The sequence below is a fragment of the Emys orbicularis genome, chromosome 11, assembly GCF_028017835.1.
Source record: "Emys orbicularis isolate rEmyOrb1 chromosome 11, rEmyOrb1.hap1, whole genome shotgun sequence".
NCBI classification, from domain to species: Eukaryota; Metazoa; Chordata; order Testudines; family Emydidae; genus Emys; species Emys orbicularis.
Genome location: NC_088693.1, coordinates 18,329,651 through 18,346,032, shown reverse-complemented (window position 1 = coordinate 18,346,032; position 16,382 = coordinate 18,329,651). Strand labels below are relative to the sequence as shown.

Below are 16,382 nucleotides of genomic sequence, written 5' to 3'. Positions count from 1 at the left end.
GTTTTTCAGACTATCAACAAATGTCCTTCAGAAGCTGGCCTATGTTTGGTAATAAGTTTAAATGTTTCAAGTACAGGGCTGTTTGTCCTGAATGTGCTCCAGTGTTACACTTGAGGCTTTTATAACTTTAGCTACAAACTTTTTTAAACTCCACGTCCAACTGATTTTTGGTAGCCAGTCAATATTTTTAAAAAACTAGTGATGATTAACTAAGGACAACAAAAATGCAACACTATTTCAGTTCTAGTTGCCCTGTTTAATAATGTTTGCCAAACAGCGTAGGGAGAGGGTGATTTTCATATTCATGTTTTGAATTTTCATTTATGGCATCACTAGTGTTATTTCTCCTAGGTCATTTTTGATTTTTCAGGTTTTCATTAGCTATGGTGTTGTTCAAGCTTCTCTTCATTTAGTTAATTACTTATAACTGAGTAACAGTTTTCTCAGTGACTCACTTCAGCATGCAGTGCTTTTTATTCCTCTTCTCTGAAATTTATTTATTTTGAAGTTTAGGATTGATGTTATAAAGTATTAATGAGCTCCTTGCAGAGTTATCAGTCGAGATGGGGTTCTGCTTTGATCAGTGCTTGTTATTGTTTGCTGCTATTCTGTCTAATATTTGTCATAGTTTTATCAGTTTTGCTAGATTTCTTTCTTCTCTGTTCTATTTCTTTCATTTTGTGTTTAGTCCTGACAATAACACAAAGATTGAACAGCCCTAAAAGACAATTTAACAACTGTTCTTTTTCTTTGAAAGAGCATTTTTAAAAGTTATGTTCTGTCCACTGGTCTATACCATAGAGCAGGGGTAGGCAACCTATGGCACGCGTGCCAAAGGCGGCACCTGAGCTGATTTTCAGTGGCACTCACACTGCCCGGGTCCTGGCCACTGGTCCAGGGGACTCTTCATTTTAATTTAATTTTAAATGAAGCTTCTTAAACATTTTGAAAACCCTATTTACTTTACATACAACAATAGTTTAGTTATATATTATAGACTTATAGAAAGAGATCTTCTAAAAACGTTAAAATGTATTACTGGCATGCAAAACCTTAAATTAGGGTTAATAAATGAAGACTCGGCACACCACTTCTGAAAGGTTGCCAACCCCTGCCATAGAGCAACATTTAAAATTTTATTAGAAAATGTTTAAAAATAGATGATACAGAGTGTTGAAACTTCAGTTATTAGTCATCGGGGGTAACATACAGAGTATAGGGGGATGTTAGTATTTTGATATTGGATAGCGCATAACACATACAGTCTGCAGTATCCCCAATGGGGGGGGTTAAGGTGCATGAATCAAGGTACAGTCAGCAAGCAGTGAGGGTACATCACTCATACAGGAATTACAGGCAATCATAGGTATAAATAAGTGGGCCGGGTAATGAGGATAGGATGACCCTCATAAGGTGGAGTTCAGTTCGGTTCGGGGGGTTCAGGGGATAAGGTCCAAACTACTATCTAATCCAAATTATACTATGGATTTTGGCTACCACCTTCAAAGTTAGCCATGTTTATTTATTTTCATTCTAATAGATTAAAGGGTCTTAATTGGTACCTGGTTTTGGTTCCATTGGTATAGTTTGATCATGAAGCCATTGACCAATTTATAAAACAATGATCTAGGCCAATATCAAAGAGATCTGTCCATGTACTTCCCAGGAAGTCTTCCTTGATGTACATCTGCTTTTGAATCAATAGACTTCTTGGGCTGAGCTTGGTCAGGGCTAGATATCAAAAAACTTACTTGATATATGTCAGGTAGCTGATGTGTGGCCTCAGAGAGGAACCTTGTACTTTCTGTGCTTTATTGCTTCAGGCAACAGCAGCGCCTGGGTTACTTGTAAATTCGAGTTAAGCACCATGATCAGGATATTACTCATGATGTTATTATCCTGGTTCTTCATTCATCATTGTCTTATGCAGCTGTCAGGGTGTCAGTTGGTGCCATTGCATCTGCCTGATCTGTCACCTCTCTTACTGAGGCTATACTTGTGCTATATCATTTTATAGTGCAAAAACTGGCTTTGAGATGTTATCTGACTCAATCTCAGTTTATCACTCTGTGTCTTCAACAGCAAGTTGCCTCAAGTCATACTGCTATAGTTGCTGAAACCCAGTACATGCCATGTGGATCCATACAGACTAATAAGATTCTATCTCTGGTGTAATCATTCATTGCTGCCCCTCTTCAGAATGCACTCCAGCATGAAAAAAGTGTATTTAAACATCGGTGGCGGGGGGGGGGGGGGATTTTAAAGCAATTTTCACTGCACATTTAGTTTGATAAAAATGCTTTGAGATACTAATTTCGATGGTTCAGGATTTTTGATAGTGTTTATGATTATAAAGAGTTTTGTCAAAGTAAACCTCAAACAAGTAAATATACTTGTTCTGACTTTCAGAAGTCCTGAGCACTGCTTATGGGTACCAGATGACTCTCGGTACTGAGACTCCAGTGTCTGGATTACCATTGCTTCCCGGTACCACAAACTTCTCAGCCTTTTTCTACTAGGGCCTCCCCATTGGAGGACATTGAGGAGGATGAAGGCAACATTAGATTAATCTCCCCTTTACCAGTGCGGGATTCCCCTCCACATCTATACAGGAAGCCATACTTCAGCCAGGATCCTCATCCATGACAGGGATGGTGGGATCAGCCCTGAGTGCCACCCTTTCTTCCATATGGGCCCCCCCAATGGCTATACTGGGATCCTTGTGCAGCATACTGGCAACAATTTGCAAGACCTCCAGCTCCATTGCACTGAGAGGCAAGGGTGACGCAGTCTCCTCTACCAAACCCCCAACACAAGGAGGCCTTTGAAGAACAGGAGACTAGGGTGGTTAAGAATGCCACTCCTCAGACTCTTATTTCATTCTCAGTCATGGCCATCAGTGGCTGACAATTTTTGCCCATTCCTGGACTTCGTGAAGAGAGTGGCTGACACCCTTCAGATACCTCTTGAGGAGGTTAAAGACTCACAAAAGCTCCTGAACATTCTGCAGTGGAGAAACTGCTTGGGAGTCACCTGAAGTGGAGCACCCATAGGGACACTATTCAAGGAAGAAGAAGAGGATACTCACCCCATTCAGTAACTGTGGTGGTTCTTCAAGTGATGGTCCCTATTGTATTCCACTGTGGGTTATGCACGTGCACCATGCGCCCGGAGCCGGAGCTTTTCAAAGTAATGTTGCTCAGCAGTACACGCATGCACTCTTATATTGCCTCATGGTTTTCCCAAGATGATAAAGGGTAGGGTGGACTGTCCATGTCTCCAGTTCCTTCTCACTGCTGCATTTTCAGAGAAGGGACTGAGGATGGTTTGCGCACACAGCCCTATATACCCTTCAGTGTGTGACATGAGGTTGTATAGCACGCATGCATGGGCTGAATGGATGCTGCTAACATAAAATCTCCAATTAAGGGCTCCTGAAGCGCATGCACACCTGAAGTGGAGCACCCATAGGAACACAGATCTCGAAGAACCACAGATACTGCACAAGATGAGCAACCTCTTCTTTTCATGGGTTCGTATGTTGTTTTTTCAGGTGAAATGACCCATCCTTAGCTTCGATGGTTCCACCCTGACCAAAAAGTCCTCTCATCTTAGAGGTACATTTCTTGAGACCTTGAATTGAGCTACTTTTACCACCTGTCAAGGGGTGATGCTGGCTCCCTCAGTGGAAGGATTGTCCAGTGTTTAGAATGCTGTCCTGGAACTTGGGAGATTGGGGTTCAGTTCCTAGCTCTGCCACAGACTTCCTGTGTGACCATACGTATTTAGTCTCTCTCTGCCTCATCTCCCATCTGTAAAATAGGGATAGTAGTGCTTCCTTATATCACAGGGGTATGGTGAGAATAGAATCATAGAAATGTAGGTCTGGAAGGGACTTCGACATATCACCAAGTCCAGTCCCCTGCACTGAGGTAAATCTAGACTATTCTTGACAGGTGTTTGTCCGGCCTATTCTTAAAAACCTCCAATGACAGGGATTCCACAACCTTCCTTGGAAGCCTATTCCAGAACTTAATTATCCTTATAGTTAGAAAGTTTTTTCTAATGTCTAACCTCAATTTGCCTTGCTGCAAATTAAGCCCATTACTACTTGTCCGTACCTTGAGTGGACACGGAGAACAATTGATGATTGTTCTCTATAAAACAGCTCTTAACATATTTGAAGACTGTTATCACATGCCCCCTCTGACTTCTTTTCTTAAGACTAAATAGTCCCAGTTTGTTTAAACTTTCATCATAGGTCAGGTTATCTAAACCTTTTATCATTTCTGCTGCTTTCCTCCGGACTCTCCAATTTTCTCTACAACTCCCATCTTTTCATGTGCTGTGTATTTATACCTGTCTACTGTATTTTCCACTTCATGCCTCTGATGAAGTGGATCTTTGCCCACGAAAGCTTATGAGCTTATGCCCAAATAAATTTGTTAGTCTCTAAGGTGCCACAAGGACTCCTCATTGTTTTTGCTGATACAGACTAACACGGCTACCCCTCTGAAACCTGAAACAAAAATGTCATTTAGCTCTTCTGCCATTTCCACTTTTTCTGTTGTTATTCATGATTGAATAGTACCAAACCCAGGACTGACCCCTGTTGACCTCACTAAATATGTCCTCCCATTTAGACAGTGATCCATTGGTAATTACTCTTGAGTATAATTTTTCAGCCAGTTGTGCACCCACCTTTATTGTAATTTCATCTAGAACACATTTCCCTGTTTTGCTTATGAGACTGTCATGTGGGACTGTGTCAAAAGCTTTACTAAAATCAAGATATATCACGCCTACTGCTTCCTCCCAGCCATAAGGCCAGTCATGATTGGGAAGTGCTCAGACGCTATAGTAAGAAGGGCCATGTAAGTACTTAAGATAAATAGACATTAAGATCAATGAAACTTTTGCCATTTATTTCATGGAGCCAGAATTTCACCCAAAATAATTCCCCATCGTTCTGTAAAACAAAATGTGAGTTTTCCAACTGATGCAATTGCAGCACTGATTTAAATGTTCGTTCATCATTTTACGTCCTTAGTGTTGCCAATATGTAATAATTCACTGGATGGAGTATTAATTTCATTTCAAATGAATTTGAATACACTGTAGGTATTAGTGCTCCCTTGGAGTATAAAAATTGCAATAGTTTTTAATATGTACACATTTTAACCCAAACTGTTTGACAGAGTCAGCAAGCTATTTGAAAATGACATTGCTTAGGAAGAAGCTAGTACTTAAGGAAAGAGAACAGCTTTTAATTCTTTCCAAATGTTAACTCTTTACAGCTTGACTGTACAAATTAATTTAATAAATAATGGATTTAGCTTAAACCATGACAGTTTCCAAATACAGATAAGGATTATCTCCATTTTGTAAATGGAGACGCTGAGGTACAGAGAGGATATGTGATTTACCCAAACTCACACAGAGAATCACTCTGAGAGTTGGGATTAGAATGCAAGTCTCCTGGCTCTCAGTTTTGACTTTATAAACACTGCCTCTCTGACTTCAGAGAGCTACATCTTATGATGTTCAGTTAAATGGATGAGGAAAAGAATCTGATTATTTTCCGACATTTTTCGTACTGCTTTTCACCGTGGAAGGGTATATGATATAGCGTCACAGTAATTACACTGTCATGGTTGAGTTTTTAAAGTATTACTATGTTAAAAGAAAAAAAATCACAATAAGACCTCCAGCCAATATATTATGGTACAAAAACTCCCTTACTAGTACACATATAGCACTTAGCCTATAGTAATTAATTATTTGAAGTTTACAAATGGAGACATGAAATTCAAAATACCTAATAAATACAGGACATTATTCTGCTTTATGACAAGTCACACTGTTACCTATAAGGCCTTGTCATCAGTAGGGGGGGAAAAGTTTTAACATGTATTAACTAATGTGTTGAAATACAATGTAACAATATTAGGATTTTCCCAGGGAACCTGCTAACATTTGTTAAAACTACAACTGCCTTGTCTACACTAGCATTTTGACATATGTTAAAAGTATGAATTTTTTCATAGTGCTAGACATGGCCTAAAATCTAGACCTATAATACAAAACTTCAAGGAAACTGGGAGTTTGGCTGGTTTTGTAGTTGTGTTAGCATATTACATCAGTAAACATCCAGTATGTATATACAGAATTATTCTAAAATGATATTAAATCTCTCTCATTCTGTTGTATATCTTTTTTTTTTTTTTTTAAGTACCACACTAACAATTCTGTACATTTGTGCTATGCTTATGCTGATTTAAAGTTTTGACTGGAATATTAAAAATTGTCATAGTTGAGAAATAGCATTAAATTTCTTTTAAATTGAGTTTAAATAATTAAACGAGAGTGTCTATCATTGTCTATCTACTAATTAAAAATTTAAAAAATACCTCAAATTAGAAAGACAAAAGACGCATAATTGAGGGGGAAAAAATGTTACAACTTTAAACATGTGGACTATATCTACTCTATCTACTGGAGGAATTTTAGATCTGTATGTTTGGTAATGTTTGTTTCTCTTTCCTAGTTTGAAAAAGAAAAACAACATGACATTCGTGCCTTCTTTTCACCAAAACCATCTACTGAGAAAAAACGCAAAATTGACTCTTGGGATAAATCACTGAACTTTACTTTAGGAGATTCTAAAGTCACACCGGCAAAGGACATAGAGGAGGGCAGCAGGCATTTGGATGCCAGAGAAATAATTGATGTGGATGCAATTTGTTATGAAAATGGTTGTGAGCCTGAAGCTAAAAGACCAAGAGCTCTAAGTACACCCACCCAAAGCAGCTCTAGTAAGAAAAAGAGAAAAACTTTGCCTGGAAAAACAAACTCTTTGTTTACCAAAGAAACAGATCATGGGTTTTCTGGTGACTCTCCATCTACTTCAAGGGAAAAATCACCTTTAGCCAAAGCCTGGTGTTGTAGTCTTTGCACTTACACTAATAATTTGTTATTACCTTATTGTGAAATCTGTGAATGTCCTCGTGGCAGTGATGGTGAGTAACCCATGCTTCACATTGTAACTGAATAGGCATATTCCTATTTTGTTTTGCTTCAAAGATTATAGTGTTTTTGTACTAGAATACATGAGTATTTACAAATTCAGACAAAATATGAAGAATAAAATCATCACATGAGTTGGAATTTTTGAAATTGTCTCCTAATTTTGGTCAGGAACTTATTTCCGAAAGTCCTGTGATATGACATTAATTTATCAAAAATGGATACCTGATTAAAGTCAGTAGGATGTAAATTCAATGAGCAGCAGCAGAAATTGTTTCCATGGCAGCAAGCATGCCCTACAGTCCGAGCCCTGCTGCTTTCTTTCCCTTCAGAGGATTTATCATTATCAACAAGCCAATGAAATTATCGATTTTTTCCTATCTTTTCACAGCCAAATAATGCAGCGTAGATGCTTTACTTAGTTAAACAAGTATGTAATTGTCACAAGAGCTAACATTTAAGACATGAAAAGTTTTTAAATTTGTAAATATTTAAATTTCTCCCCTCAAAGAGTAAAAATTGGAATGTCCATAGTAAGTTTGTTTTAAAATAGCCTAAAGATTTGTATAAAGTCCTATCTGTCTCCATTGTATATACATTTTGGTATCACTGTCATCTAGATTGTTTGTGGAGAAAAGATGAGTAGGCATTTTTAAAAAATCTGTTTAAACACAAATAATAAGAGCTATTAGCCTTGTATATTTTCTTTTTGAAATAGCATAATCAACTAAAGGACATATTTTAAACTTCATATTTCATAAGCAAAACAGAAAATTACCCTTAGGAAATTACTGATGTTCTTATTGCACAATGTACATACTTTATTCACCATGATATCTACTGTTTTGTATTTTGAAATTAAGTTGCATGTATAACATACTGCTTGTACCTTTTTAATACTAACTATTAGGATGTGAGAGGATCATATTAATTTGCTCCAGGAACCTGAGTTAGTGGACTTGCTCCAGTTCTTGGGTGACAAATAGCCATAAAATAAAAGCCACCACAGCATTGTTGACAGTTTCAGTAGTGGAAACCAAGGATAGATTGTGTCATGGACTCTGAACTCTCTGTTTAACTCACTGGCTGACACACATCAGTAAGCAGTGCCTGTGCAATACCTATTCCATAGAGGACTTTTGTTTCCAATGTCATCAACATGGCTCATCTCATAGTCACTAAAATTCTCTTAAGAAAAAGAATAGAAACAAACATATTTATATTGGTTCTAATTGATTTCACAGACATTAAGCTCTAGTTTCTAAAATAAAATATATTTGCTGTGGGGTGGAGAGAGAATAAGCAATTGATCTATACATTTTCCTCAGATGAATAATAAATAGTGTATAAGCTGAACTTTAAAAATTGTATTGAAATGTATTAACATTAGTATTGTTCAACATTAGGAATAATATGTTGAATAATATGTAATTTTCAACATCATGTAATTTAAAATATTTTTATTATTTAAGTTTAAACTTAAACATTACAGTTTTCAGGTGTTTCATTGTTTAAAATTATCTGTTAATATTTCAGCAAGTCTAAAATTAATTTCATTTCATTTATGGCACAGCTATTCTTTCAAAATTAACTACTGGATTATTATAACCAAAATACATTTTAGGATACTTTGTTTCAAATATAAATTAATATTACTGCCTAATATTTATCTTATTTATTGAACTATTTTTATAGAAGCAAAGTAAAATTGATCACTTTCCTGTTTCTTTAACTATAGATAAAAAGAATACAAATCAAATGAATGATCCTCCCTCTACTCTGAGTGAAGGAGAAAATGCATCACAGGACTCTAGAAAAATCAAAGGTATAGCAGTATGCAATGCAGACAATGAGAGAGAGGATTTAGTACAAACAGTGACTGAATCATCTGATGAGATTCGGGGAGAAGTAGCTAATGCTGTTGAAAATGGATCTGAAGAATGTGAGCAAAAGCCTCAAGAAGGTAAAGAAAAATAGGATTCCTAGTTGAGCCAATCTGCCATAGCAGTTATGCAAAATTGCATTAAACATAAACACTGGGATGCAGATTCATTTGGAAACCACATATTTGAAACACAAAAAAGCTGACACATGCAGAATGACCACTGGGTTTCTGTGTTTCACCATAGTACAGCCAGATGAATTGTGAGGTGGGCTGAACCCAACATTTTCATCCAACTGTGGCAGAACCACAGATATACATAGTATTGTTCACAGTTTGCTTTTGGGTTGTATGACAAGTATGCCCTGTGAGCAGCTGCCAATTAGCAGGTTGTTGATCCATGTACAGTGTGTCATTTTATTGAACTTTGTGGCTGCAGATACTAGTCTGTGGTTATATTGTACACAACATAGATACATTTTAATGTTTCATGAGAAACACATATGGGGTAAAAATACAAAGGTCCTTTTAATTTCCCTACGTTTTTCTTAAATTTTCTCCTGCCCATCTTTCCTATAGGTTTCTTCTACTTTGTTGCTTCGTTTGTGGGCGGCAGGATGCAGTGAATTTTGCCGTGCACATCCTTGTTGTCCGTTGGCCGGCTAGTACAGGTCATATTGAGCTGTTATCCGAGGCTGCAATTAAATACAGAATTTCTGTGATATGTAGAATGCCTGGTATTCATGTTCATTCTTATGGATACGATTTTTGTCACTGTAAAATTATGCATATCCTTATTCATTCTCATTCAGTTTGTTCAGCAACACCCAGAATGTGTATAACTTTTTAAAACTTAAGTAAAAGATGCTTCCAAGTATGCATGTAACAACTAGAACACCTTCTTGTAAGCACACTATCACAGGGTGCTTTACTCACCCCGGGTGGCGTCGCTTTCTGGCGACTCTGGGGATTAGTTCTGCCTGATTCTGGTCTTCCACTATGCAGCTCTCCTCCTATTCACGGAATCATACTATGGTTGCTTCCTGACTTAGCCCTCTGGCCAGGTCACGCTGTGATTTCCCCTTCTGCGGGGAGATTTTCCAAGTCTCTCTGCAGAAGCAGCATCAGACAGTCCTCTCATCCACTGCCCTGACTGTGTCACTCCTGCAGTGAATCAGGTAGTCATCTTGTTCACTGCCCCCAGCAATGCCATTCTGTAGTGGATGGCAGGGAAGCCAAGGCCTACCCTCTACTCTGGGTTCCAGTCCTGAGCCCTATAGCGAGCAGTTAAGATATGGATTTTCACCAACCCTATTGCTGTCTTCCCTGAACTACTTGGAGTGTACAGACTTTTATCTTGGAGTGGTTTGAATTAGGTAAGGATTGAGGTATGATGTGTTGCTGTGATACTTTAAATACAGACTTGTAATGAAATATTATTGATATAAGAATAGTATTCAGGTGCTCCAGTCAGAATTGAGGCCCTCTTGGGATAGGTCTGGTACAAACACATACAAAAATACTGTCCCTGCACCCAAGACCTTACAACCTAAGGATAAAAAATACAAAATTAGAAGGATGTCACATGCTAGAACAGACAGAACTGGTACAAAACAGAGGTAGTAGCTTGTGTCTATTATACCATTAGAAACATCATTAGAGAAAAGTTTATTAGAATGATATTGCTTAAGTTGTTAGAACCTTGTCTAAGTTTTAATACTAAGTTCCAAACTAAATATCAAATACTTTTTGTAGCTTCTCCCAAGGACACCATTTTAGAAGTGAAGCAAAGCCTAATATGCTTTGAAAAAGCAATGTAAGGCTCTCATCTTATGACTTTTAGATCTAGTTAACCTTTTTCTGTGGCTGATGTGCTCATTTTCCCTTTTTGCGCCAAGTAATGAAGATTAGATTTAAAAAAAAACACTTTTCTTATTTTTTATAGGACGTGTTGATAATTCAGATACTTTTCCAGTGTATGATGTGCTGAACTTCTGTGCAAGTAGGAATACAGATAGAATTCACCTCTATACAAAGGTAAGCATTACAATGCACTCAATCTGTACAGGTTTCACATACCAGTATGCTTATTATAGGGCAACATTTTACTTTATAAGAGTGAAAGGTTTACAATGCATGTATTTATATTTTAATTTTCTTATTTCATACCAAAGCTTTCTTTTTTATTAACTGAGATGTACAAAAATTAGGCAATTTATCTTCTAGTTCTTTTCCACCAAGGAATTAATAATAGTTTACTAGACAAGATAACTTTTCTCCTAGCTTACAAACAAATACAAATGTTTTCTCAATAGATATATTTTAGAAGGCTGATAAATTGGGTTATCTATTGAGGTACAAATGTTAGTGGTTTATGAGGTTTCTTTGCTGTAAAATAGGAGTTTCATAACACTTAGTTATTAGTGTAGTAGACTTTTTCCTCTCCTGGTTGTAAAAATCTTGCCTTCCCAATTATTGCTAAAATGAGTTGAAGACAGAGATAATCATTGTCATCTTGTGAAGGTGCTCTTACCGGGCCTTATCCAAAATTAAAATCAAAGGGAGTCTCTGTTGACATATGTAGGCTCTGGATCAGGCTCTTGAAAATTGTGCTTTAATCTAGAAGACAATAGAGTGCAACATAACAACAGATGTTTTCTGTTAAAGTACTATCAGATAACTTTTGATTCTTCTTCGAGTGCTTGCTCGTGTCCATTCCATGTCAGATGTGCGCACGCCATGTGCACTGTTGTCAGAGAGTTTTCTCCCAGCAGTATCCGTAGGACCGGCTCTATTGCCCCTTGCAGGCCTGCACATATGCGCCAATATAAGGGGCTCTGTCGGCTCTGCACCCTATCCGTTCATTCTTCGCACCCATGACGGTTGCTGGAACGCTCTTGCTCTTGCTTCGGCAAGCCTTCTCCCAGTGTTTTTCTGAACTCTCGTTGTATATAGCTGATCATTTTTAGTAGTTTAAGTCGTTTTTTTAGAGTTAGTTGTTAGTCCCCTTAAGGGACTTTGTTCCCGGGACGGGTCCTGCCCGGTCCCCGAGTTTCAAGCCTTGTGCAGCTTGCATAAAGCCTATGCCTGTGAGTGATCCTCACTCCAGCTGTTTAAAGTGCTTGGGGGAAACTCATGTAAAAGATAAATGTCGGATCTGAGGGGTTTCAGACCCCGCATGCAAATGACAGGGACATCAGACTGAAAGCCCTCCTTATGGAAGCTGGGCTGAGATCAGCATCCAAGCCAGGCAGATTTGACTCGGCACCAAGCACCTCCACCTCCGTGAGCAGTGCTCCCCCAGCACCGGGTCCCTTGCGGTACCTCTCAACCTCTCCAGTACAGGCAAAGTGGCACAGGAAGCTTGCCAACAGAAGGGGCTCCCCTATGCCTCAAGAAGACCAGAGAAGCCTGGGGGGCGAGATGTGACCCATGTCAGGCCACTCGCCATCCCCTCAAAGGCATATGGCTGGGGAACTTACAGATCCCCGCCGAGGGATCCCCTGAGTATACAGGGTGTCAGCAGAGGCATGTAGCACATGTGGGCACTGTCCACTCCCGAAGCCTTTCAGGCTGCCAAAGACATAAAGACCCTTTGAATTCCGCCCAGGCCTAGGGATCGCCAGCCTGTGGCAGGGGAGCCGCCTAAGGCCATTGTCTCAAGAGGGAAACCCGAGTTGGGGCCCCCTCGGTGGTCCCCAGCCCGTCACCAGTCTCTGTCTCCGGCCAGGTCTTGGGCATCGAGGTGCCCATCCCCAGCTTGCCGGCCCCGGTCTCCATCACCTAGGTGCTGGTTGCCTCAGCCTATGCGCCGATCACCGAATCCCAGGCGTTGGTCACCAGATACCCGACATCGTTCTCCGGCACTACGACACCAGTCCCTAGAGGCCCGGTGTTGGTCTACTGAAGTGCAGTGCCACTCACGTGAGTCCTGACACCAGTTGCCAGAACCCTGGCACCGGTCATCGGAATATCTGCACCGATCTCCTAGTCCTCGCAGCCGTTCCCTAGTACCGAGACCTTGCTCTCCAGATCCCCATCAGAGCTGAATAGAGGTCATGACAGCACTGCCTTGGTCATCCTATAAAGAATCTTCGTTGAGCTCCAAAGAGGAATCAGCGCCACCTCTGAAGAGGCACCACCATCCGGCTTACCAGACAGATGTCGGTGCCGTCCATCCATGGTCCCATAGGCCCTGGGTCAATGGCCAGTCTACTGGCAGTACTGGAATCCATGGGGGTTTCCACTAGCACTGGGTCACCTTTTGCACTCCCCTTCAGTAGTGACTTCTGAAAGGAGCACTGTGGCCCTGCCTCAGCCCATGCACTCGTGGGGCCGGCTAACCCTGTACCCTGCAGTGATTTCAAACACCACCAGGAGCTTCTTAAGAAAATCGCCTCCAATCTGGACCTAGAGGTGGAGGAGTTCAAACAACCTACAGACCCCATTTTTGATATTTTGACAGCTGCGGCTGCAGCCAGGGTGGCTCTCCCCATGCACCAGGAGGTACTCAAGGTGGTAAAGGCACTCTGGCAGACCCCCGCTTCTCTGCCCTCAACTTCCAAGAGAAGTATTACGTGCCCGCAAAGGGCTACGATTATATGTACTTCTACCCCCCCCCGGGTTCCCTGGTGGTTGCTGCTGCCAATGAGCGGGATAGGCAGGGCCCAGGCCAGTGCCACCCCAAAAAACAAGGAGGCAAAACTATGTGATGGGTTCCCCCAGGGTGCCACCTGGAACTGCAGTACCACTGAGCCCTCTGACACACCAGCCTGGGCTCTCTCTCTCACTGTACTGCTGTGACAAGCTGCAGACCTGCTCCCGGTTCTTCACTCTCCAGGCAAGAAGACTCCTGGAAACACCTGAGGAACAAAAACTGAATGGGGGAGGGGGTGTTCCAGGTGGCACCCTAGGGGGAACCCATCACAAATGCTTGGACCTGTTCAGTAGAAAAGTTTATTCTACTGCGAGCCTCCAGTTGCGTATTGTAAACCAACGAGTGCTACTAGGGCGATACAACTTCAGCGTTTAGGACTCCATGATGCACTTCAAAGAGTCACTGCCCCAAGAAGTGCGGCAGGAGTTTGGGGCCATTGTGGAAGAGGGAAAGACCATGGCGAGGACCTCCCTCCAGACTGCCCTGGATGCGGTGGACTCGGCATCCAGGTCGATGGCATCGGCAGTCGCCATGAGGAGGGGCTCAGGGCTGCCGTCATCAGGGCTGTCACAAGAGGTCCAGCAATTAATGCGTGACTTTCCGTTCAAAGGGTCCTCGCCATTCTTGGACCAAACCGACACGAAGCTGCATGGAGTTAAAGACTCCAGAGCCACATTAAGATCCCTTGGCCTTTATACATCAGCAGCCTCGTGCAGGCGTTTTAGGCCTCAGCAGCCCCCTTGTTTCTCAGGTCCATCCAGGCACAAGACCAACTAGTGCAAAGGGAGAGGTTACAGGCGCCACCAGAGCCTACCAGCCTCTTCCTCTTCCTCCTCCCAGCAGAGTACTAGCAATGCGCCAAGCAGGCCTACTGCCCGGCGCTCCGGGACTGGGGGTGCTTGGGGGACTAGGGGCCACGGGGACGGGGTGGTGCACCCTGGGCTGCAGGGCGGGAGGGGTGGAGAGAGGGGGAGGGGCCGCGGGCTAGCCTCCCCCAACGGCTCGTTCACCCGTCACCCATGGTAAAGGCCCATTCGACAAGGGCACAGGTGTCTTCTGCGGACTTCCTGGCACAGGTGCTGATTTCAGGACATTTGCAGAGCTGCAATGTGGTCCTCGGTCCACATGTTTGCTGCCCATTATGCCATCACCCATCAAGCCAGGGATGATGACAGTTTTGGCAGAGCTGTGTTACAATCCACTCACTTGTAAACTCCTAGCCCACCTCTGAGGGCAGTGCTTGAGAGTCACCTGACATGGAATGGACATGAGCAAGCACTCGAAGAAGAAAAAAAACAGTTACTAACCCTCCGTAACTGTTGTTCTTCGAGATGTGTTGCTCATGTCCATTCCATGACCTGCCCTCCTTCCCCATGGCCAGAGTTGACAGCAAGAAGGAACTGAGAGGGCGCAGGGCCGGCGGCAACCCTTATACTGGTGCATAAGCGTGGGCAATAGAGTCGGCCATACAGATACTGCTGGGAGAAAAGTCTTCAGCAACGGTGCATGCAGCGTGCGCACACCTGACGTGGAATGGACATGAGCAACACATCTCGAAGAACAACAGTTAAAGAAGTTTAGTAACCGTTTTATATGCTAGCATGTGCTCTTGGAGAATTGTTTTACCAAAAACCTCAACTATGATCAGGAACCACCACCACAATCCAGCAGCAAACTTTTCCAGGGTGAAAAATGAAAGTCACTAGTTGGACTTGAAATTGTATTTACTTATGTGACTAAGCCATCTTCCTTGGTGAAAATTAGAAGAAAAATATTTTCTATTTGATTTTTCAATCATTTTGGGAATATATATAATTAAAATTACATTTTTATGTATGGCAGTGGTTTGGGTTGTAAATGGTTTACAACTTACCAATCTTTCAGTTAAATAAAATACTAACAGATCCTGTCCACCAGTAAGTGTTAGATCAAAGTTGTAGTCAAGGGTATTCTTTAAAATGTTCAAAAGGATAATTAAAATGTTTGTATTGGCAGAACATTCATAGATTCCAGAACCAGAAGGGACCATTGTGATCATCTAATCTGACCTCCTGTATAACACAGGCTTCCCCAAAATAATTCCTGCATAAAATCATATCTTTTAGAAAAACATCCAATATTGATTTAAAAATTGAAGTGTTGGAGAATCCACCATTGACCCTTGGTAAATATTCTGAATGTCAGTAAAAATTATGACAGTGCATCATTTCAACCTGCAAACATAATATTGTTTTCTCCCAAGTTTCAGAAAACTAAGCAACTGGTGCCATATATGTAATGTCAGATCACCTTTTGAACAAAACAAATTAAGAAAACTCCCATTGGTATCCAAAGATGTTAGGGGTCGAAAATAAGTTTACTGATATTGTTTTTTTGAATTGTCATTTGGGGCATTGCTGTCACTGTTTCGTTCCAACTCTCTGCTGGTTTTCAGAGGGAGACATCTTCAGTTTAATGGACCTTTTCTTACAAACCTATCAATCTTCAAACCAGCTGTTGTGTTTCAGAAGCAATTGAAATTTGGAACACTTGGATTCTGTTGCAAGTCTCAACCATTTGTTTAAATGAACTGGGAAAACAAATTCCTTCGTATAACCCACATGGCTCTGCAGCAACATTTGAACCAAAAACCTTTACATCCTCACCACAGAGCTCTACTGCTGGAGCTGTAGAAATGAGTGTTATCCTCTGTATGGAGCTGCCACTAAAAGCAACACATACTTGGCCCATGGGTCATTCATATTCAAGATCTGGGTTCTAGTGCCAATTCTGCCAGAAGTGACCTTGTGCAAGTGAAGCTCTCAGTTGCTTTATTTG

The 16,382-nt window shown here is 41.1% G+C and overlaps 1 protein-coding gene across 1 annotated transcript in view; it reads left to right on the top strand.

The window, feature by feature from the left end:
• Positions 1-16,382, top strand: part of ZRANB3 (zinc finger RANBP2-type containing 3) — a 114,013-nt gene that overhangs the window by 80,512 nt on the left and 17,119 nt on the right. The window contains exons 15-17 of the mRNA XM_065413674.1: positions 6,548-7,019; positions 8,765-8,989; positions 10,854-10,945. Of these exons, the coding sequence (XP_065269746.1) occupies positions 6,548-7,019; positions 8,765-8,989; positions 10,854-10,945 (789 nt within the window). The remainder of the gene's footprint in view (positions 1-6,547; positions 7,020-8,764; positions 8,990-10,853; positions 10,946-16,382) is intronic.